The 24,713-nt window shown below is 38.3% G+C and overlaps 2 protein-coding genes across 2 annotated transcripts; one reads left to right on the top strand and one right to left on the bottom strand.

The window, feature by feature from the left end:
- Positions 1-5,323: 5,323 nt before the first annotated feature.
- Positions 5,324-8,816, bottom strand: LOC121730940 (GPN-loop GTPase 1). Its single transcript, XM_042120167.1, has 9 exons — positions 8,628-8,816; positions 8,422-8,547; positions 8,047-8,214; positions 7,328-7,524; positions 6,927-7,118; positions 6,558-6,610; positions 6,215-6,303; positions 5,884-6,021; positions 5,324-5,469 (listed from the first exon to the last, which is right to left on the bottom strand). The coding sequence occupies exons 1-9, from the start codon at positions 8,668-8,670 to the stop codon at positions 5,387-5,389; spliced, it is 1,089 nt and encodes a 362-aa protein (XP_041976101.1). The 5' UTR covers positions 8,671-8,816; the 3' UTR covers positions 5,324-5,386.
- Positions 8,817-9,080: 264 nt separating this feature from the next.
- On the top strand, positions 9,081-24,066 carry LOC121730938 (integrator complex subunit 5). The gene is made up of 17 exons (XM_042120165.1): positions 9,081-9,345; positions 9,463-9,610; positions 9,729-9,839; positions 10,026-10,198; positions 10,326-10,446; positions 14,214-14,384; positions 14,778-14,936; positions 15,209-15,518; positions 15,811-15,997; positions 16,236-16,350; positions 17,058-17,257; positions 17,639-17,791; positions 18,337-18,453; positions 20,215-20,383; positions 21,510-21,643; positions 22,752-22,836; positions 23,882-24,066. Exons 1-17 carry the CDS (start codon positions 9,130-9,132, stop codon positions 24,019-24,021), a joined length of 2,709 nt encoding a protein of 902 aa, XP_041976099.1. The 5' UTR covers positions 9,081-9,129; the 3' UTR covers positions 24,022-24,066.
- Positions 24,067-24,713: the final 647 nt, after the last annotated feature.

Raw genomic sequence — 24,713 nt, 5'->3', positions numbered from 1 at the left:
TTTGCCCTACTAGAGATAGGAATAGCTCACAATTGACATAAAATATATGTCTCTAATGTCTAATGTGAGCTATTCCTATCTCTAGTAGGGCAAAACCAGAGATAGATCAAATATTGGGAACGGCCGTTAGGGTCTTACGGCCGTTCCCAATATTTGATCTATCTCTGGTTTTGCCCAACTAGAGATAGGAATAGCTCACAATTGACATAAAATATATGTCTCTAATGTCTAATCTGAGCTATTCCTATCTCTAGTAGGGCAAAACCAGAGATAGATCAAGTATTGGGAACGGCCGTAAGTTGACAACAAGTTTAGGTAAATAATAAAATAAAAAAGTACAAGTACAGATGCTTGGTTTTACTGCATCATTGCATTTTATATGTAATTGATTGTACCGTTGGTTCTTGGTGGAAATGCATGTTGAACACTAATAAAACAATATTTGCGTACACTTTTTCCACTATAATATTAAGAAATTATTAACCTATATTAGGTTAATAATTTCTAAGTTAAAAAAAAGTGCACGCAAATATTGTTTTATTAGTGTTCATTGCATTTTGGTTAATATGCCTTAAGGCAGGGGTTCCCAATCCTTTTCAGCCCGCGGCGCACTTATAAGTCAATATTTTGTCACGGCGCGGCGCCCTTCTCTACCTAGCTATTACAAAAATATACATAAATAAACACCTTTAATGATATAATTAGGTTAATCAAGTAAGTAAATTATAATAAACAAATATTCAATCATCTGCCTGCTTTGTATAATTCATAATAATATTATTTTATCAATGATATTCTATGTTACTAACGTAACTAGATTGGAAGTTTACGGTAGCAACGCGTTGCCACTTCGAAGATGCCTGCAGGCATATCTCACATACATAATGACATAACGAATATATGACTTGACATTGTCTTTTGAACAAAAAAGTGGTTACGCATTTCTGAGAATCTTTTGTAAGACATTGCTACTCTAGTATTTTAGAAACTCATTGTATTTTATTATATTTGTGGTTATGGATAATAATGGAGGATCGACTCACGGCACCCCTCTTGCCTTACCACGGCGCACCAGGGCGCCGCGGCGCACAGTTTGGGAACCCCTGCCTTAAGGCTTATTTGCACACTAACGTTGTAAGCTGCGAAAAAGCGGCTCAAACGTTGTCTTGCATATTACTGTATCGCTAAAAAATTGTAAGAGCATGGTTACCAATATCATACTTAAGACAGCTAATAGTTACTTACGAATTACCATATAAAATACTTAACTAATTTTGATGTTTAAGAATAGTACGGTATTTTAAGTTTTTCAAAGATTAAATTATAATGCATAATATTTGATGTTTACCTACGGCAGAACTACAAATTTTAAAACATTTTATAATTTGTGATAATATCATCGCGTCATGTTTCTTGTTCATCTAATGCTAAGTACTCACATACGGTTTTTCTCGATAGTTTTACTCCGAATCGAAGGAAATGACATATTTGGCATATTTAATTCCATCGACGCTGGCAACTCCTAAATGGGGAGGCTTACGCCAAGAGAAGAAGAAGAGCCGGCTCGAAGCGAGCCTTCGAGCTGTCAGTTTAGCGGTCCACTCGGTGGATAATGCTCGATTTGGAGTAAAACCATCGAGCAAAACCGTATGTGAGTACTTAGCATAACAGTAACACTGTGTTCTTTTAACTTTTTAAAATGCTTTTGACGTGGGAGAGCCATGCTTCGGCACGAATGGGCCGGCTCGACCGGAGAAATACCACGTCCTCACAGAAAACCGGCGTGAAACAGCGCTTCCGCTGTGTTTCGCCGAGTGAGTGAGTTTACCGGAGGCCCAATCTCCTACCCTTTTTCCTTCCCTACCCTCCCCTATTTCCTTCCGTACCCTCCCCTATTCCCTTCTGTACCCTCCCCTATTCCCTTCCCTACCCTCCCCTATTACCCCTTAAAAGGCCGGCAACGCACCTGCAGCTCTTCTGATGCTGCAAGTGTCCATGGGCGACGGAAGTTGCTTTCCATCAGGTGACCCGTTAGCGTTTGCCCCCCTTATTTCATAAAAAAAAAATGCTATCATGTTATCCGCGGAGCTATTAGGTCCGTGATGTTTAAATCCCATCCAATATCGACAGTTTTTTTTTCCATATCATAAATTCATACTTTTATTTATTCACTAACAATCCCAATAGGTAATTATTTTATTGTTACTTTTAATTGTATTGGTTGTGATTTTTAATAACCCAACTAAGTCAGGAGTTTTAACATAATTTTTTTTTTTTTTTTTTTTAAAGAAGGCAGGTCACTGTAGCCCTGACGTCACTGCGACCCATGAGGATCTATTGTGACTCCTTCGCACTAGAGTATCATCCCCAACCCTATACTGCTCATAAATTGAACGATATGGTTGGGGTTGGTGCCACGAATTTCCTCTGTGGACGAGTATTCGTGGCGACCAAGGTGCCTGTTCCTGCTCTGTAGTAGAGCAGGGCAGTCGAGGAGAAGGTGAATAGGTGTTTCATCCTCCTCCTCACAGAATCTGCAAGTCATTATGCTACAAATACCCATTCTGTTTAGGTGTTTGTTGAGCTTGCAGTGCCCAGTTAGGCTTCTGGTAAGGATTTTTAATTGGTTCCTACCCAAGGTGAGCACTAATTCTGATTGTTTCTTGTTGAAGTTAGGAATTAGTGCCTTGGAGTGTTCAAGGCCAGGGGTCTCAGCCCACTGCTTCCTGCATAGTCTGTGACCCCATTCCTTGAGCACTTGCTTTGTGGTACTGGGAGTTATACCACAGAATGGTTCTGGACCATATATGAGACTCTCGGCCCCAAGCCTAGCCAGCTCGTCAGCGGTTTCATTGCCGGGGACGTTGCTGTGGCCCGGGACCCATACTAGGCGGATGTTGTTGTTCCTTCCCAGTATGTTTAACGTCTCAATGCATTCCAGAACTAATTTGGACGAGACTTCTGCGGCAGTCATTGCTTTAAGTGCAGCTTGACTATCGGAGAAGATAAAAACGTTTTTATTAACTAGGGCCATCTCCAGGCTTTCTAGTGAACAACCGAGGATAGCGAAGACTTCAGCCTGAAACACGGTCGCAAGCTCCCCCAAACAGGCGTATTTGCCTTTTGGTGGCCTGCCTCCGTAGATTCCGGCTCCCGCACGGTTGTCTTTCCTTGATCCATCCGTGAACCAAACTATGTCGCTAGGGCGGACATCGATTGGATTTTTCCTTTCCCAGTCCTCCCTGGAAGGTATAAAAACCTGGTACTGCTTCGAAAAGCTATACACCTTGATCATGGCATCTGATGGCATGGCCATGATAGGTGATTCACTGAGAGACTGTTCCAGCTGTCGAAATGGGGTGGAGACCCAATTCGTCCCACCCGCCGTCCTGGCCCTGAGAGCCACCTTTTTGGCCTCCATCTGAACAAGCAGAGGAAGCGGAGTTAAGTTGATCAGGGCCTCGAGGGAAGCGGTGGGTGTTGACGAGAGTGCACCCGTGATTATTAGACATGCCAGTCTCTGTACGCTGTTTAGTCTTTTGTGACAGTTTACTTGTTCAGCCTTTTTATGCCACACTGCGCAGCCATATGTGGTAATCGGTCTCACTACGGCTGTATATAGCCATAGCATTGCCTTGGGCCGAATACCCCATTTAGAGCTGACAAGCTTCCAACAGGAACCCAGAGCACATCTAGCCTTTTTCGTAATATACTCGATGTGCTTATTCCAAGTGAGTCCTTTGTCTAGGATTACTCCTAGATATTTGACATCACCCGCAAACTTAATAGTTTTCCCAAAGAGTGTTGGGGGTCTTAGTCCCTCCAACTTCCTCTTTTTGGTGAAAGGTATCAAGACCGTCTTATCAGCATTTACTGTTAGCTTGACCCTTTGGCACCAATTCTCGACGACTCTTAGTGCTGACTGCATCAACCCAGCGACCACCGATGCGCATTTTCCCACCACCATAATCGCCAGGTCGTCAGCGTACCCTTGAGCGTAGTAACCTATGAGGTTCAGTTCCCTTAGTAGCTCATCCACTACCAGGGACCATTCCAGGGGTGACAGCACACCTCCTTGTGGGCAACCTTGTGTCAGCCTGATTTTGAGTGTCAGGTCCATAATAGTCGATAAGGCTACCCTATTGTCGAGCGTGGCTTTGATCCATTTCCTAGTTGTTGGATCTATATTCTTTGAAGCCAGGCCATTTGTGATAGAGCCGGTTGAAGTGTTGTCGAATGCGCCTTCAATATCGAGAAAGACACATAACGCAATCTCTTTATCTTCAATTGCTCTATCAATCCGATCTACCAAGTCCATTAGGGCCGTCTCGGTAGATTTGCCTTTTTGGTAGGCATGTTGTCTTTCATGCAGCGGCATTTTAGTGAGATAGGTGTCCCTTATGTGTAGGTTGACCACCTTCTCCATTGTTTTAAGCATGAAAGAAGTGAGGCTAATTGGTCTGTATGACTTTGGTAGAGCTTTGTCTCTGTCCCCACTTTTGGGTATGTAGGACACCCTTACCTTTGTCCATGCCAATGGGATGTAGCCCCACGCAAAACTTGCTCTGAATATTTTCAGTAGCATAGGAAGGATAATGTCCTTGCCCTGCTGTAGGAGGGCCGGAAATATATTATCCTCGCCGCCGGTCTTGTAAGGCTTGAAACTGTCAATTGCCCAAGTGACTCGGTCAGGCTTAAAGATCACGGATTAATTAACATAATACTCGCAGCTTATAAATTATTTATTTTATTGCACATTATGTCCTTGTGTCCTAAGCAAATAAAATATGGTCCATATGTATTTATGAAATCTAGTTTTTATGTTTTTATTCAATGATATTAACAACTCAATATTATTTATTTTATTATTATAAATGTATTTTTAATTAAATAGCTTAGTTCTTCAATTTAGACCCATCACTATTAAGTGAATTTTATTAATTTAGAAAATAATAATGAAAACAAATACATGTGGGTATCCTTATTTTTTTTGCTTTCATAGGTTACAGAATACGTAGCTATGTTTTCTATTTCTATGTGTCGACTTAAATATTATAATTTATTAATTTTAATGCTATTTTCTTTAATTAATTGCTAGAAGTACAAAATATAATATTATATTTTAAATAAAACCTTGAGAATATTGAGTTTTCGTTGTATTTATAAAATCCTGTTTTTCTCATTAGCAACACTAGTTTTTGCTGATGTTTCCGATTTCGCCTACAATGTCTGTCCTAGCGGCTCGAAAATTCACCCTGTATTATAAAGTAGACCTTGTACCTATCGACTTCAAAACATTGGTACTTCAAAAATACAACTCAGAACAGGTTCTTATTATTATATATTTAATATCACATTAGGTTGAATTCATCATTATCAGGGTACGCTAAGTTTTTGGTTCAGTGTTGTTTGGCCTCACATGTTTGTTGAGGAACTCTTGGAAAGCTGCCACATCCTCGGGAGGGTCGTCTGAAACGTTTTAGTAAAAGTCAATGTTAAACCCTATGAGCAATATGAAATATTACACAAAAGTGGGAGCAGAGGACACTACTAGCACATATAGTAAATTATCCGACATATTGCACACGGCATACCAAAATATTGACAGAAATATTGTCAAACATCGAACCAAACTTTGTGTTTACTGTACTCTAGCCTCAAAACATTGCAGTAATATACGTATATCCTATTTCTATTTCGAGTTTAAAATTATTATCTTTATGAAACAATGACCCGTTATTGGTTGATAAGCATTTGGCACACTTTCACCATACATGTATAAATTATATCCATTCCAGCTTCGCCAAGCGATTTTACTAACACTTCAGCTATACTTAAGCAATTTCCACTTTTTTCGTCTGGAGATCATAGTCCAACACTTACCTGCTTCCGGCCTTGTCTCCGTGCCCTCGTCATCAGTAGAACTCTCATCACCAGGGTGTGTGAGGTACACGTCGCTGACTTCTCTCCCGCCGGCCACCTCCGTGATCAACCCACGCTCGTCTATGACAACACCTTCGCCTGGACACAGACAATGTTTTTTTATTCAGTATTTTACTGACATACAGCACTTCACATTGAATTTTTTAATTGCATTTATTTTCATGGATATTATATTTTTTTAGAAATAAGAAAGAGTTTCAAGGGCCATACATAGAAGAATTCTAAGTTGGATGACAATTAGATTTTCAAATCTTCTGCGTTCTATTCATACCTATATCTTCTTTTTTCGATTCCTCCTCCTTCTTTTGTTGTTCCAGTAACTTTTCTGCTCGCATCTTCAGCCAGTCTGCTTTGTAATCTCTGATAAAATATTTTTTTTAAACAAGAATATAATGTATGAAAACAAAGAAATCTTAAAAATAGATATCTAATTTCTAGTTTTGGCCAAAAATAATGTTGAAAATTTATTATACACTTTACAGCTTATTTAAGTAAGTTGTAACAACAACCTATGTGGTTACATTGTTAACACAGCATAAAAGTCTTGAGACTTGGGGTCGTAAGTTAGAATTCATAAATAAAATTAATTTATAACAATAAAAATTGACACTTACTTTTCATACTCTTCAGCGGCTTCATCTACAAGCTTGAAGAACTCATCAATGCCCTGAAATATAGAGAAGATTCCAAAGAAAATTACCAGAATCAACTAAATATGAATATATGTGCAAAATTAAATAATAATAATACACTTTATTGCATTCCACAAAATACATATAAAACCGTAAAAGGGCTTTCTCCCCTTTTACTGTTTTTTACAATACAATACAATACAATACAATTTTGGCGGCCTTATCACTAAATAGCGATATCTTCCAGGCAACCATCTTAGGACTAGTACATTGATATTATGATAAATTAAAAACGAGTGGATGCATAATGTGCATAACAAACTAAAGCTAATAAGCACATAAAGCACCAACCTCCCCAGTATGTGAACTGACGCCACAGCATTTGAGGTCTGAGTAGAATGTATCTAATGCTAGAGCCATGGAGCGAGTCAGATTGCCGACATATGTGCTGCCCTCTCCGGAACCCTCTACATCAAGGGCCTCTTGGAACGCCTCAAAATCTCTCATCCATTCCACTGCATATCGACTGTCTACTACATCTGTCTAGAAACAATAAAACAAAAATTAGACTGCTTCTATTAAATTTGGTACTGAATAAATGTTCTGTAGCGTACAAAAGACCTTACTTATAAAATTACAAATGCTACATAAGAAGAGCTTCTGTACTTTGCCATGAATTTAGAAGATAGAACTTTAGCATGTATACATAAAGTTGTTTATCTTTTTTGCTAGTACAAAGTTCCAACACTTACTTTATTCATAACAACAATGAAAGGCAGTCTTGTCTTGTACAATATGGAGCAAGCATACAACATGTTTGACATGAATGTTACGGGTGAGACACTACGCACTGTGTCCATGACGTACACAATAACAGACGGACATGATGATGCTAGGGTTTCTGTTATTATTGTGCCTGATGCAGACCATGTGAACACCTCTATCTGCCCTGGAAATTTACATAAAACGTTAATAAAACATACATTGTCTTCAAAATTTTGGTTATTAAAAATATATGTAACATAGATTATTTATAGCATCATAAAAAAATTCTTTGATATATATGACGGCGGATGATCTATTATCGGCGTGAAACAGCGCTTGCGCTGTGTTTCGCCAAGTGAGTGAGTTTACTGGAGGCCCTATCTCCTACCCCATTCTCTTCCCTACCCTCCCCTATTCCCTTCCCTACCCTCCCCTTTTACCCTATTCCCTCTTGAAAGGCCGGCAATGCGCTTGCAGCTCTTCTGATGCTGCGAGTGTTCATGGGCGACGGAAATTGCTTTCCATCAGGTGACCCGTTTGCTCGTTTGCCCCCTTATTTCATAAAAAAATGACACAACATGCCTACCCTAACCTAACATGTTAGCCAAAAAATTTATCACACAGAAATTAACTGGCCCCCTGCTTGCCAAATACTTCCTTAAGAGTTAGGACGAACATTACTTAAAACAAATGACATTGTTATTACCTGGAGTATCTAAAATACAGTATTTGTGTTTTTTTCCTGCTTTTTCTATCAAGTCCACAACCTGACCAAACTTAGTAGAGAACAGATTAAGAGCTGTGACTATTCCTCCATTTGGTCCCAAACCATATTGTTTCATAACTTCTTTGTAGTTCACTGTGTCTCTTACATCTGGAATTGAAAAGTCAACTAAACATTTTAGCTATTTAGAAGAAAACTAACTCCTTATGGGCCTTATCACACTGGCTTTTTTTATCACACTGACTTTTGCTTGAAAAGCTGTTTAGGTTCTAGGGATTATACCCATCGAAAGAAAGTATAATCTAACTTCTAGTAGTGTTGCGTAAAAACAATACATTACTTGATACTAAGACCTACCTATGTTAGCTGGATATGGCACCTCTCGACAGGCCGGGTCTAAGTTGATTAAATATGGTCTACATCCGTCCACGATTTTCCCAGAAAGCCTTCTCGTAAACGATGTTTTACCTGCTCCTGCCATACCTAAAAGTTTACGTACATAACTATTACAATTAGATCCATGTTACAGGTTTTGTTTGGTGTCAAAAGAACAAAGATATTACCCAATATAATAAGGCAAACGGGTTTTTTGGTTTCTTCTTCCATTGTCTTTATAATTATTATCCAAAATAATTTGTAAATTTAAACCAAACCCAAAACCTAAATCTTTACGAAATGCCGAAATTATATAAAAAGGTACTCTGTGGCCGAAATCTGTACTAGTAATTTGTGCCGAAATCCGAAAGCGTGTTTCCTTGTTTACAATTTACATGTCAATGTCAATTGTCAACCAAGTCATTAGTCACAGAATACGCAGAATACTCGCAGAATACCATACACCTATAATTACTGTCAAATTGAATGTCATGTAAAAAAATTTCTAAACTATAACTTTTTTCTTAGTCTGTGCTTTTTATCAAACGAAGTACTCAATTATTTAAAAATAAAAAATTTAGACAAATCACAAAAGTAGGGGAAGAAGAATCCCAAGATTGCAATATTTTTGAGCACGGCTTTTATTTATTTTATTGAAATTATTATTTATTTCAAAGAATAATCTTAACCATGAATCCTCAAACTAAATCAACAGCGCTCTCTGCAGATCTAAATAACTTTATTTACGGCGTTTCACGAAGAAATTACCAAAATGCACCTGAATTAACCAAAATCGGATTATCCTTACTAAAAAACTTCCCTGCAGCTAGAGATGCTGTCTTGGAGTATTTTGCCATGATTTTTCATGAAGCAGTTAACATCTCCATAAATCAAATTGATATCGAAGTAAGTAAACTGCTCGTTTTCGTTAACATAATATTTTAAAACCGGCTGAAAGTTCTTACACAGCTGTCAGCTGGTTATAGGTAATCCGGAGCCTTATTTCGAGTTTGTTGTTTTCAGGCAGACTCAGCAGCGAATGGCCCACTGGAAGCTGTCAGTATGATTGGTCCTGAGCTGTGTGCGCTGGGTGAATCATGGGCACCCTTCACTGCTCCTTGGTGTATAAAACTGATAATGGATATAGCTACAGACAAGGCTAATGTACAAAGTAAGGGTTGTTCCGTTCATCATTATCACTGTTTACTGTTGCATATTACAAAAGCATATTTAATGTTAATTGTACAGTGTACTTAAGTTATTTTGAGTTTGTTGACCGTCTCTTGCAGATTCAACTTTACAAAATACTGAACCAATCAGAATTCTACTGGACATTACTACACAAATCCTGACTTTACTCAATTCAGAAGAGAGAGCAAAATGTATTGACATGATGATAGGTAAGTAAAACTACTTAACACAAAGGGATTTTGTTCAGTTTGTTTTCTAAAAAGGAGGCTGACACAAATTATAAACAATCGATTAACATAAAATGAGAATTAGGAAACCTTTGGTGGGGTTTAATTCAAACAACAACATGATTAATTTGTTGTCAAGTGTGTAATCAACCTTTTGTTTACTTTCAGATTGTAGAGCATGTTCCTGGGCTGTGGGGTGGGTAGGTCGCGCTGAGCCAGCTCTGGTGGCACCGAGGGCATTAGCCCTAGGACCTGACGCAGCCAGGGCTGTGCTTGCTCACCTGGCCAACCACCCACCAGCACTGTTCCATGTCCGAGCGGCACTACTAGAGTTATTCCATGTAAGGTTCAATATTGTGATAATTAATATTATATGTATTAGATTTTTTAAAGATTTGATGGTAGTTTTATTATTAGTATTGTGTTGTTGAAGTTGTAAAATAAAATTGTGCTTACATTTTTTAACAGGATGCCATTAGTGACAAAAGCCATGCAGATAAGAAGAGAGATGTTATACCATATTTGTTGAATCTGGCATCAAAATCTGATATAGTCTTAAAGGCACTGACACAAGATGTTGAACAGACGTGTAAGTTTTTTCTTTGTATCAATGCATGTGTGTTATGTTTTTCCATTTTGCTGTTGTAACAAAATATTATGTTTATGCAAGCCTCTAAGACCTTGTTTGATTCAAAGGCACATGGTGTACCTACATATTATTTTAGTTAAATTATAGTCTGTTGGCTAGAGTATCTGCAACCTGAATATTTATATATAGTCTGTCAAGAGTGAAGAAATTAAAAAGAGGCAACATCGTAGTTTCATCCCATTCAAATCAATCTAAGAAAAAGGGATGACACTATGATGTTGTTAATTTCTTCACTTTCTTGACAGACTATAAGTCCATTTACTGGAATAAAATTTTATGAAATCAGTTTGATAAAATCAGGCTTAAAATTAACCCTGGGTCACAGAATATATATTAGTAGTACCAACAGAATTCCCACTGGCGATTGGCGAAACCCGTTTAAAGAAATAACGACTCATGCTACGATCCTATAAAGTTCAAATTCCGAACGCGCAGTGCTACGTGCCTACAATTATATTCACCTACATGTCCGCTCTCTGTCTATCGCATAACTCATACCTTTTCTGACGAAATCAAGGTTTTCGCCTTTTAGAAAACAAAATAATCTTTTTTAATACTATTGGTACGAATAGCAATCCTTTTTATAGTAATATAAAATTTTAGGAATCCAACCTATATTTTATAGTAGTTTTATATATTTATATACTAGCTCTTATTTACTCTATATCTGTGCCAAATATTGCCACGAAAATTGCTCCAGTACTTCGTAATTTCTAATATTTCCCCCGTTTCTCCCACACTTTCCGGAGTTTCTTCGGTCGTATTAGTCTTAGCGTGATAATATAATATAGCCTATGCGTGATAATCAGTGATCGGAGTAGGTAGATTGATTTTTGCTACTTGCATCATAAATGTTCATAGAAAGGATAACGTGGATAAGCCATTATTCGGAAAGTCATTCCAGTATTTCCGGACTCAATCAAAGATGGTTTATGTTGGTAATCCATACTATACTAAGATTATAAATGCGAAAGTGTGTCTGTCTGTCTGTTACCTCTTCACGCCCAAACCGCTGAACCGATTTTGCTGAAATTTGGTATGGAGATACTTTGAGTCCCGAGAAAGGACATAGGATACTTTTTTTCCCAGGAAAATGTACAGTTCCCGCGTGATAAACGAGTTTTGGCGCAGCGGAGTTGCGGGCATCATCTAGTTTACCATAATTTTAATGATTTATGGATGAAATCGACGTAATTAAAAGTCTTATTTTTGAAAATTATACAGCTACTTACTAATTTAAATTTCGGTTTAAAATATTAACGAAGTCCGAGATTTCGAGGGAATGTCCATATTGTTATGTACGTTTCGGATCGTTGACCTCATTTCAATCTACCTACTCCGATTACTGGTGATAATATAATAGCCTATAGTCTTACTCGATAAATTAGCTATACTAACACTGAAATAAGTTTTTAAATCGAACCAGTAGTTCCTGAGATTAGCGCGTTCAAGCAAACATACTCTTCAGGTTTATAATATTAAGTATAGATTTTTTTCAATTATCGCTTGACAAACTCGAGTCTCGATCTAAAAGACTATGAAAAGTACCAATAACAGGGTCATTATAGGCTTGTAAGTCATAACCATGGGACGGTGTATGGTATAATATGGTAGTGATGATGATGATGATTAGTGTAATTTCCATAGTAGCATAATATGCTTTCCGTTCTTAAAACAACGCCGAAACTCCCAAACTTGTACCTATCTATAAAGAATCAGGAGTTCTCTCAGCACCTTCCGAACCACGGTATACCAGGTGTACCTCGGTGCAAAATCTTACTTGTTAAATAAATAAATAAAAATAAATAAAAAATGTTTTATTTCTGAGTAAATTTGAATCAAATTTTTTCAGAATGTCTACCTGATGCCTACCACCGGTTCGGGAACTACCCCGGCGAGAAGAACCGGCGTAAGAAACTCGCACGGGTTCCACTTTTTACCAAAAAAGTGAGAGAAAAATTATTCTTTTAAAATAAAGTTTACAATTTTGTAACTTAATATTATATACAATGTCAACATACATAATTGTAGGTCATAATATAATAATGTAGAAGTAGCCTTGCAAGAAGCCATCCTACTCCCAAGATGTGCCATCTTCTATGAAATCATTGACCTTATAATAAGCTTTGGCACACAAACGCTCTTTGACTACTTTTTTAAATTTATTAATGGAAAGATTTTGAACGTTTTCTGGGATTTTATTGTAAAGGCGTATACATTGACCTTTAAAAGATTTACTGACTTTACTAAGTCTGATCACTGGCATGTCCAGCTTGTGCTTATTTCTAGTATTTCTACAGTGAATGTCACTTTTAACTTTAAATTTATTTATATTTTTTCTAACATATATTACATTATCCAAAATGTATTGAGAAGCAACAGTTAGAATACCAATTTCTTTAAATTTATCTCTCAGAGATTCTAAAGCAGACATTTTATAAATAGAACGTATGGCTCGCTTCTGCAGCACAAATATTGTATTAATGTCGGCAGCGTTTCCCCATAAAAGGATTGTTGGTAGCATATGCTTAGAATACTTCTCATGAAACCGAAGTCACCACATGTTTCCATATAAATTTTGAGGAGTTCCCTCGATTACTTATGCATTCTTCATCAGATCACCACTTTTGTGAATATAATACCAAATTGGGATAATACCCTATATACCAAAAGAAAAAATTTGAAAATCGGTTAACAAACGGCGGAGTAATCGTTGAACATAAGAAAACGAACATAACACCTCCCCCATTTTGAAAGTCGGTTAAAATTGTAGCCTATATTGTGTTATTCTGATGTATAAGCTATATTATTGTAAAGTTTCATTAAAATTCGTTCAGTAGTTTTTGCGTGAAAGAGTAACAAACATCCATACATCCACACATGACACATCCATACATCCACACATCCATACATCCATACATCCAAACAAACTTTTGCCTTTATAAAAAGAAAATTTTTGAAAATCGGTTAACAAACGGTGGAGTAATCGTTGAACATAAGAAAACGAACAAAACACCTCCCCCATTTTGAAAGTCGGTTAAAATTGTAGCATATGTGTTATTCTGATGTTTATGCTATATTATTGTAAAGTTTCATTAAAATCCGTTCAGTAGTTTTTGCGTGAAAGAGTAACAAACATCCATACATCCACACATCCATACATCCAAACAAACTTTCGCCTTTATAATATTAGTAGGATTATAGTGCACGAAACTTTTACAATTTAAACATAGTAACTTGTGTTTATTTCTGTGTAGTTTGTGTGTTTCTTTGTATGAAATTGGTTTATTTGCTATGTTTGTATAGTTTTTATCTACTTTTTGTATTTAAATACCTTATTGAAATACATATTTCATAGGCCCTTTTTTAATTGTTCATTATTATAAGATTTATAACGATTTTGTCACAGCGGTTAAATCAGTATCATGAATAAAATTCCTCTATGATCAGTAAACAGTAGATACGCGACGAAAAATCTTGCGCGTGCGTCACCGCTCGCTTGTGAGTCCGTACTGATTGGCCACCCGCGGGTGGTACTTATAGTTCGATGCCTATTCTCGCGAGTGGGACAGGCCTGCCTGGGTTAAATATCATGTCCCTTTCATAAATACGAAAAATGAAAGAGATAACGAAACCCAGATAGACTAGCTATTACCCAGATTTATCTAGTTCTAATAATAATAATATAATTATTATTTATTGCACAGTAACAGAAAGCGTCATGGAGCGGCTATGCGCGGTGTGCGCGGCGCACGGCGCGGCGTGGGAGGGCGTGCGGCCTGACGCAGTAGTGACGTTGCTGATGCGCGCCGACTGCCGCTGCCTGCTGCTGCTGCTGCGGTTCGCCCGGACACACCTCTACTGCCGACAGCTGCTAGGTAAATACAAAGACTAATATACAGTAGCAGGTTCTTGGTATTGGATCAGCACCACACTATTCCACTGTGGTAATGGCAACCAGTTTACATTGATGATGGTGTATTGTACGACTGCGTAGAAAATAACTATTCCACCATATAGGATGGTTGGCCATATTGGATTTAGGGTGATGTCGTACCATATCGTGCTTTGTCATCCAAACTAAAAATGTATACAAAATTTCAGCTCAATTGTTGGTTAAATATATCTACTTCAAAATTGAATTCAAAAATTCCACTCGAACTAACAAACCTTCATACATACAGAGCTAGTTAAATTAAAGCTTTTAAAATGATATATTATAATTTATAATTAATGTGTATCACAGATGAGCAATATGAATGTATTTTCAGAGTACCTACTACAGAAGTTGGAATATGAGAGTCTTTTCCCAGACAAGATACCTCCCCTGATCATGAGTGCAGCGGAAGAAATAGATATCATGAGAGAGAAGCTACTCGATGGCAACCAATTGGAGCAGTATTCTATTGCCAGGATACTTATACTTGTTTGTAAGTAATGAGTAAAAAAATATACAACATTATCGTTATTTCAGTTATAATTGTCTTTATTACTTTTCTTTCCTTTATAATATATACTGATGATACTGTTTGTCATAAACATAGCCAGATAGTATAGTCAGAGCTCAAAGTACAGTTTTTTTCCTATGTTTTTTGTAGACTTCATTTATCTCTTCTTTAATAAAATATGTATATGATCTTAATTAGTTGTTTATAATTTCAACTCTTTACATGTATATCTGACACATTTCTTTATTTTGCAGCATACAATTTGCCATCCGAATTTGTGAGTACAATCAGCTACTTACTACAGTATTCTAGGAACGATACGACTCTGGCGTTACTGGTTCGTATTATATCCGGTACCCTGACGATGCACACACCAAATGACTCAAGCGACATAAACTTAGATACAGAGAGATATCATAATTTCATAACAAACGGCATAGAATATGCTTTCCGAGACGCTGAGTTGTCTGATACTCAGATCAAGCAATACTTCATAGACGACAATGGCAAGGAACAGAAAACATATCTGCACTATCTCTGCCTCAATATCATCAAGTTGTTAAGGTGAGCCTTGTATGTAAAATATGTCATAATATCTAATGCTGAACGCATCCAAACGAATCTAGAGTTACAGCAAAAGACTACAAAATTATCATCTGACCATTAATTCAATTTGATTTATGTTATGATGTTCGAGTAAAAAAAACTAGACCAAAATAATGCGCTTTTGTATTTTTGTTGCGTTTTTAGTACGCGTGTGAAATTTAAATTGGTAGTGTTATAAGTTATAACCTACATATTGTGCATTTAGAGCTAGATAAAAAAGTAAGTAAACTACTTACTACATATTATACAGATGGGAGAACAGCAGCCGCATATCGTCCCTACGGGGGTGGCGCGTGGGGCGTGTCGGTGGCGCGGTGGCGGGCGCGGCGGGCCGGCTGGGGGCGGCGCTGGCGGCGCGCGCGTGCCTGCTGCGTGCTCGCGCGCCGCACACCGCCGCGGAGTTGGATCAGATGCCGACGTGTCACGCGCTAGCTGAGGTACGCATCATTGTATGAAAAGTATTTTATATTCAATTAAATATCACAACCTTTCATACGCATCATCCCCCGTACGCGGTCTGCATGCGGGTGACAACAACATGCGCATGACAGGAAAAACATTAATGATATGATATGATGCAGGCAACTTGCTCGCGGACCAGATCCATCCATAATCCATGCGGGTTATCTCTTGGTAATCTATTGATTATTGTACTGACTCAATATGTTTTTACAGGTGCTGGACCGTATTGACATGTCTGGGACGAAAGCGCCGCCGCCGAGCGTAGAAGCCATCATAAAAGTAATTCAAGCTACCGTCAAATACTTCTTCCGGTGTTTACACGAAAAAAGTACGTATTGACTTTAAAGTTTAAATTATATTATTAGAAACCAGATGTTGCCCGTAACATTATTGTGCCGAAACCATTTATCGTTAATAAGTTTTTCGAGGTAAAAAATATACCATGTCTTTTTCTTGAGCCCAACTACCTACATTTCAAACAACCTTATTTTCATTCAAGAGATAACATATTGTTACGTGTTAGGGTTCGAAGGATTTGGAGAGAAAGACCTGCTGACTCTCTTGAAGACTTTATTCACTAGCACTCAGTCCAACAGTAAGCACTAGGTCCAAACACTAAGCACTATCACTGTCCTAGGTCGTAGCCAAGTCGTAGGTTTCACTGGTTCACTCACTTATTGATCACTTGTTTTCACTCTGAAGTCGCCTTGAAGATCGCTCGAAATTAACTGATTGAATGGCTCGTCTACCTGCGGCTATTTATATGGGCCGAGACGAGTCTGGACTGTACGAGAGCATTCCTTTCCCGAATGTACAAGATTCGCGTAAACAAGTGTGGAATATTTCTAGAAGCCTAACGCCATCTCGTATCGGTTAGCGGACGATACGCTGTCTGCGTTTCTTCGATAAGTTGCGCTGGTTTGTCGCTAGATGGCTGTGTGTCCGTATCCGTAACAATACAAACACACTTTCCCGTGTATATATAATAATTTAAATTTACTTCATAACATATTTACTTTGTTTCATCTATTCCAGACGTAATGCAGAAACTCCTAGGTGTGCAGACAGCTTGTCGCCTGCTGCACAAGCTGTGTCTCCACAGCAAGCTCGCCCGGGCCGTAGCTCTCAGGAATTTGCTGGAGACAGCGATGTTCACAGAGGGACGGACTTTCGGCTCGCCGGCCGACCCGTCCGCCCCTCCCACACAACTTCTTATACACATGAACCGTAGACACGTAAGTAGTGCATAAAAAATGATCTAACGATACGCGTGGAATCTTTGTTTATTTACGTTGACGCGTTTATATTATCGCGAGCATTTTTTTTTCTATTTGGTATGATAAAACATCCTGTAATCTTTAAGGCAATTTTTATTTATTTATTTATAATTGAATAGTAACCAAACCTTGACTGACCGATGATAACAGATCTATGTATAAATAAAAATTACTATGTTAAAGCACAAATCAATAGGTGTGATAGTTTTTCCGTAAAGTGTACCACAAAAGTGCTCAGACTGTGGGATACGAGTATACTAGGGCTCTCTTCGCTCGCCCTGATAAACAATTTCTCTAAGGGCATAGTATACAACAACAATTTTATTAAATTATCATCAGGGGCCGATAACTCAACTGACACAATCGCACACGTCGGTGTTCCACGCGGGCATCATCGGGAAGGGCGTGCGGCGGACCGCCCCCGACGACGCCACGCCCCCCATACTCACCACCAATAACGAGCTGCTCATGGGCGCGCTCATGTCTTGTATGGTACGTTTGTATTATACACAATATTGCTATTAATAAATCAAAGATAATGTTTGGGTAAAGGGAGAGCTATAAACGCAAGAACCAATGTCACTGTTTATTCTCAAAAACGCCATCTAGTTGACGCACAGGAATACCACTCAATATACTTATCAACGCCACCTGCCCCTACTTCGCAGCTAAAAAAGTGTCGAGGTCGAGTGTCGTTCCGTCTAGCCTCCTTTTGCAACGCCGAACGCCTCATAAGGAACTTCGTTCCAACAAAACTAATGTAACTGAAAAGATGAAAATGAAAATTATAAACTTTTTTTATGTCAGCAAAATGCTCGTGTGGCGTATATTTTTTTTTGCTTTCACTTTCTTTCCGAATTCATGTTTTTCAAAAGTGATGTGCGTACTTTGTAGACATAATCAATCGGACTTGCTTTCGTGCATACTTTCTATTTCTGTAACTCACACGAATTACAGAAATAGAAAGACAACAAAATAGAGATAAACAACAACATGTGCGATGCATTATATTAACGCGATGTAATATGTGTGAGCAGGACGGCAACAGCGGCATCGTGGAGGGCGCTACGTCTATCTCGCTCCTACTAGTGGAACTGGTTTCGCCCGACGTCATGTACAACGGCCTGCCCTGGCCTGACGAGGACTTCACCAAGGTGCGATATTTTACAAAATTATTACTTTACCAAAGGCAATATTTTATAGTTATTAACATCGGAATAAATTACAATATACTTATTAGAGTACTCTAGAGCAAGGGTGGCCAACACGCGGCCCGCGGTTTACATAATACTAAAATTAACTTTTATCATTCCTACTATAAAAAGCAAACTCAACACTTCTTTTCTTTTACTTTTAAAATCAACACAATATGCTTTATCTACATAAAGTGGGGCTGACTTTAAAATAACGTAGGTACTGAGCGCGTGACTGGGGTGTTTTCTTTGCTTATTACAGTACATTTTTTTGTTCTTAGCTCTAAGTTCTAATAGGAAAAATTACTAGTATCCGATTTTAACTGTGCGCAGAATTATCTGGCGCGTACTACGAGTATACATAAAATTTGGAAGTGCGGCCCGGGGTAAAATTCTACTTACGAATTTTGGCCCAAGTGTCGAAAAGATTGGCCACCCTTGCTCTAGAGAATATAGGATTTATTCGGTATATAATTTATTATTTGTATTTATATTATTTACCGAATTTTAAGGCGTCAAGTATTCGTATGCTTCCACTGTCTTGGTGCTTGGCAAAAACAACCTAACCAAGTATTATGTGTTGAGTGACAGCTACTTTCAGACACGTCACACGCCTCGTTTGTCACGGCTTGTTAAAGATTTAGACCCAGTTTCATCAAGCAATGTTAAATAAATAATGGCTTATTAAATCAGTTAATGGCCTGTTAGAGCTATCGAGCGTTCCACCATGCCCTAATGTCATGTTAAATCACCTAACACGGTGTTAAATTTAATTCCTGCTATGGAGGTCCGTTAAATATATAACAGGCTGTTATATGAGTCAAAATAACAACTTTCAAAGACAATAATATGCAATTTCAATAAAAGAATCTGTTTTGACTTTTGAGACTCTCCGCCATGTTTCCTCTACGTCCTTATTATTAATTATTTTCATAGTTATGAATAATTATTTATTTTCACTTTGCCAAAAATTCAGCCTTCGGATTTTCCTTGACATTGCAAATATACTAACCTGTATCAAAATTACCAAACCGAAATATTATGTAAATAAAAGTTTGTATTATGATTCATATTTTCAGCTTTGACAGATAATAATTATTAACCTGGTAAATTAAGAAGAACTATTATAGCGTAAGAAATGTATGCGATCAGTGATATTTTAATTTGGTCGCATTATCTACTATTATACTACTATGGAAGAAAGTGACACATTGCAGCAAACATGTCGTATTGATCTTGTACATTGCAATTTCGTCGCCTTATAACAAGAATAAACGAATTGATATACGTTGTTCACTTAAGTTATAATTAGTAAATTAATTAGTAAATACAATGTTAAACATTGTATTTACTAATCCGCTGTTAGATTTTTACTGTGGGACATAAGTATTTTAACAGTCTGTTTAATTTTCCAAGGTCCGTTAAGTAATGCCTTGTTAAGATTTAACAAACAGAGGTTGGTGAAATTGGGTCTTAAGATACCATCAACTAGCAATTAAAGACGCGAGTGGGAACACGATAACTAACATTTTGTAACATACGGACATTTACTCTTTTTTTTCCTAATAAGTTGAACAAACCTTGTAACTTATCTATTTCATCGCCTAGCTAATAAATCACATAAAATACACAGTTTTCTTTGTAAGTTTAAACTCAAGAAACAGTTATTTTTCTTGCAGTGAGTTATCGTGTTCAATTATTGAAATAGTTTATCGTCCACAGCAAGTGAGTATAGAACGCGAGCTATACATCCGCGGCGCGTTGGAGCGGTGTGCGGTGGCGCGCGCGGCGCTGCGGCGGGCGGCGCGCGCTCGCCCCGCCCTCTGTCTGGCGTCCGCGCTGCTGCGTGCCATCGCCGCGACGCTGTTGCACCGCACGCGCGCGCACCTTGGTACGTGGAAACTTGAACTGCACTGCATTACATTAAACGTCAACCAAACAGGTTTCCATATCATCTGCTCTCAAGTTTATAAGTTCGACAGTTGTGAAATCCACGAAATCTCAGATGGCATTTACAAAATTTTGTTCTTTAAATCATGTATCATATATTTATCAAATAAGGCTCTCTTAAAACGAAACTATAGTTTGTGCGTTTTAAGATGATATGGGTGACACATTATAATTGACAATAGTAGGGAAGTTACCTAAGAAAATTAATCGATAATTTAAAAATATCGAATCACTTCGTAAAGGAATTGCAATCGAAATTATCGATTTCGTACTGATGTTTCAGAGTGGCGCCGGCGATTTAAAATGGCCGCCCTTTTTATCGATTTGATTTCGATTCAACAGTGTCAATCTCTATTGGCATAAGTTCCATTTCATGCATCTTACATTTTTCAAATATTTTCGTAACAATAATTTTCACAGTTAAAATTTATAATTTTATATTAATAAGTTAGCATTTAGCAACTTTTCATTTTTATTCATTTACAATTATAGGAAACATTTGTTTTTGTAGATGGAATATAATTTATTACATTTTGATTTTTTTTTGTTTTCTTGTAAAAAAAACCCGTAGCAAGGAATATGAGAAGTGTCACCCATATCATCTTAAAACGCACAAACTATAGTAATACAACACATTTTTATGTAAACGATTGAATATTTCATGCCTGCAGGAAATCCGGCAGCCATGTCCGACTAGCTCCCCTACTATGGGGTCCATGCAATCACGAGCAGTCCGGCTTATAGTACTTAGCTAAGCTTGTCTGACGTGTCTACAGTCTAGACTCTAGATCAGGGGTTCCCAAACTTATTTTGTCTACTGCCCACTATGAGAACAATATGTTTTAGCCCTCCCCCTTTGTTTCAATTTAAAATGCATCCCAATGAAATACATCACTCCCAAGCCTCTACACAACACCCCCAGGGTCCCACACCGCCCCCCTCTAGACCTTCAGTGCCCACAGGGGGGCGTTATCGCCCACTTTGGGAAAGACTGCTCTAGACGGACGGCAAGTCCGTCAAGACTCTAGCGTATTCCCCGCTTTAGTTAATTATGGTGTATTTATCAGACACGCAGTCGGCGGAGATGTCCCGCGAACTGGCGGCGATGACGGAGCTGCTGAGCACCATGTCGCTCGGCCAGCTGCTGCCGCACCCGCTGACTCACATACACCAGCTGGCGCCCGACCTCACCGCGGCCGAGGTGAGTGCTTTAAGATCGGTCCCACGTCATTTGGTCGGATCATGTCAATTCAATGTTGTCCCTCATCTGCCTAAGAATCAACTTCCCTAATAGTATTATACGATATTCAGCAATAACGTGTTATTTAAGAACTTTCTTAAATTTTGTCACTGTGCCGAAAAAAATTTCGCAAATTAAAGCACCGACTAAAAAGTGATACGGGCGAAACCGCTCGCGCTATTTCCAATTGACATTTTACAATAAGGTGACATTAGTACTGCTTTTGGCCACGAGCCAAAACAGCGTTGTAAAGCCATAAAGTTAATATACCTAGCGGAATAGAGCAACAATCTCGAGCTGTCAAACGTAACCGAAATTGGTTTTCATCTGTGTGAAAAATATGTGTACGTATACACTTACACAAGCATGATTGGACTTGAATTCTATGAGATTAAATTGTCAACGGCAATTTAATCTCATAGAATTCAAGTCCACGTGCCGACTGGACGTCAAAAAAAGAATGCTGCTGTCATGTATTACACGTCTCATTTTACCACGCAGTGTTACTGATAGTGACATCTCGCTTGCTCGGGCCTTTGTTTCTCTATTCCGCTAGGTATATTAACTTTATGTGTAAAGCAACGAAAGTGCTGCTAACTGGTGTCGTCAATACGAAACTTGTACTCTACTGTACTGACTAAAAAGTTTACTTACATGACATGTGCAGCGCCATTTTCCTTTCAGTTCCCACTTCCCGCAAATTCTCTTCACCTAGCGCCATCTGTGACTTGAACCGTACTTTAGATAGTGATGTTGCAACATCACTATCTAAAGTACGGTTCAAGTAACATGTTATGTAAGAAGTATTAGTAATTTCCTAGCAGATGGCGTTTAAATATCCGTGTTTTTAGGGTTCTAGATAGTTTTTAGTAGGTTCTACACGAGAAAATGCTAAAATGTTGAAATTGCAAGCTCAATTTTTATTAAAACATTAAAGACCTGTTTCACCACTTACTGATAAGTACCGGATAGGCTATCCGCAATTTATCTGACGGATACTCCATATTCTATCTGCCATTTATCAGGAAGTGGTGGCCCCTTAGTGCTTAATTTAAACTTTTTGTTTCAGATAGTGCAAGTGCTACGGGACTGCATCTGGAACTACACGCGCGACAACGTCCCCTCGCCCGCACTATTCACATGCGATGCGTCAGGTAGTTTTTTTTTATTTATTTATCTGTAAATCTGTTTAGGCAGTCCGCAGTATCAATTTACCTGAAGATGATAATAGAATAGTTCGAGAATCTAGTAGGTCTCTGGTACCATCAGAGAAAATTAATGAGAGATGACGGACTTACGTTGTTTGGTTGCAATATTATGTCAAGTCAATGCTAGGCCGTTTGTCCACCGCCGCCGCGGCGCAGCGCCGTCACCGGGACGTCTCTTACAAGAATTCAAATAAAATGCAACTTTATGATCAAAGCCAGGGCTTCCCAAACTTATTTGTACTGTGACGCCCTAGGGACTGTGCCATTTCTTGACGACGCCCCTGAACCCAGCCCCCCAAAAATACTTTCCAATTTTAGAACCAGCCTACGTACATTTATCATAAAAACACTATTCGGTAATTTTTATTTTCATGAGGAAATAATGACCAAATCAAAACATGAGTATAGAAATTTAAAAAATATATTTCTGAAAGATATTAAAGCCAGCAAGGCTGGCTAATGTGAAGGATGTGCTTGGTTTTCTGAGCATAGCTTCTGAAAGCGGGGATACCTACTTAACTGCCCGGGATGTATGAATGATATAATGCGCGTGGTGCTCACTCGATTTGGTTGTGTCGACATGCGACGCCCTTGGGACAAAGTCGCGTCGCTCCGGGGCGTCGCGACGCACAGTTTGGGAAGCCCTGATCTAAGCTTTTTTAAATTTTCTACCGACAATGGTCTAGCAATCCATGCCGCCGCTGTTTTGTAGTGGCGTAGAGCAAAATGAAACCTATAGGCTAGCTTTACTAGCACCACTTTATGACCTAGGTCATAAAGTGGCATTTTATTTAAATTTTTGTCGGAGACCTCCCGGTGTCAGCGGCGATGGGCAAACGGCCTTAGCCGTTTCAATTAGCTGAGTTTAAGTAACCTGACCAAATAAGTAGGTCTACTATCCACAAGTACGATATCAAAAAAATAAACCTTAATACTTACTGTTAAGGTTGCAAATATCCTGGCATTTCTCAATAACATTCTTACACCGCAGGGCTACACTGGCGGGACCCGGCGACATGCAAGCCGCTAGCGATCTACACCGACACGCTTCGCATCATTATACAGAAGAGGATAGCCAAACTCGGCCACATGTACCCACTCATGTTCCTCAATCTAGAGAAGGAGGCGTAATACTGTAGTAGTTTTAAGCATGTAAATATTGTAAATAAAATAAAGTGCCTATGTTTTAAAATGTTTCTTTTAATTCTTCAAGCCCCATAAGAGCACCGGTGATCGCGACAACAATAGAATAAAATAGCATTTCTTGGAAACTGCGATCGAAATATTATTTATAAACTAGACGACGGCCGCAACTCCGTTGTGCCAAAATTCGTTTATCGCGCGGGAAGCGCACATTTTTCCGGGATACAAAGTATCGGACTATGTCCTTTTCCGGGATTCAAAGTATCAGTGCCCTATCAGCAGAGGCGGCAGGCGCCGCCAAATTTTAAGAGCAAAGTTTCATCAAATATTATTTTTTTTATAATCAGTCAAATAATAAAACATTTACAATTTAATTAATCAGTCAATTATTTATCAGTCAAATAATAAAATATTTTATTCTTCACCTTGGTCGTCAAAAATGCTGTCCACATGTTAACACAATATGATATTTTTTTAACACTTCGATGAAACTTTGCTCTTAAAATTTTTAAGGCGCGAATAAAAATTAGAAATTCGTAAATCTCTGGTATGAGACGCGATTCACAAAAAATAAAAATATTGTAGTGTAAAACTATACCAAAGTATTTTTCAGTTTGGACAGAATGTGCGGAAATCATATAGGAAAGCAGAAAAAAAAAAGTTTAAATATTTAGAAACAT

The sequence above is a fragment of the Aricia agestis genome, chromosome 10 (genome assembly GCF_905147365.1).
Source record: "Aricia agestis chromosome 10, ilAriAges1.1, whole genome shotgun sequence".
Taxonomy (NCBI): domain Eukaryota; kingdom Metazoa; phylum Arthropoda; class Insecta; order Lepidoptera; family Lycaenidae; genus Aricia; species Aricia agestis.
The sequence above is the reverse complement of the archived record's forward strand: the minus strand, read 5'-3'. Positions and strand labels throughout refer to the sequence as shown.

Bases quoted from the DNA above. Each gene is read 5' to 3' on its own strand.
- LOC121730938 (XM_042120165.1), top strand. From the start codon at position 9,130: ATGAATCCTCAAACTAAATCAACAGCGCTCTCTGCAGATCTAAATAAC. The intron at 9,611-9,728 runs GTAAGGGTTGTT...CGTCTCTTGCAG, and splicing joins AGACAAGGCTAATGTACAAA to ATTCAACTTTACAAAATACT. The intron at 22,837-23,881 runs GTAGTTTTTTTT...CTTACACCGCAG, and splicing joins ATTCACATGCGATGCGTCAG to GGCTACACTGGCGGGACCCG.
- LOC121730940 (XM_042120167.1), bottom strand. From the start codon at position 8,670: ATGGAAGAAGAAACCAAAAAACCCGTTTGCCTTATTATATTGG. The intron at 7,119-7,327 runs GTAAGTGTTGGA...TATTGTTTCTAG, and splicing joins TCATTGTTGTTATGAATAAA to ACAGATGTAGTAGACAGTCG. The intron at 5,470-5,883 runs GTAAGTGTTGGA...AAAACGTTTCAG, and splicing joins GGAGACAAGGCCGGAAGCAG to ACGACCCTCCCGAGGATGTG.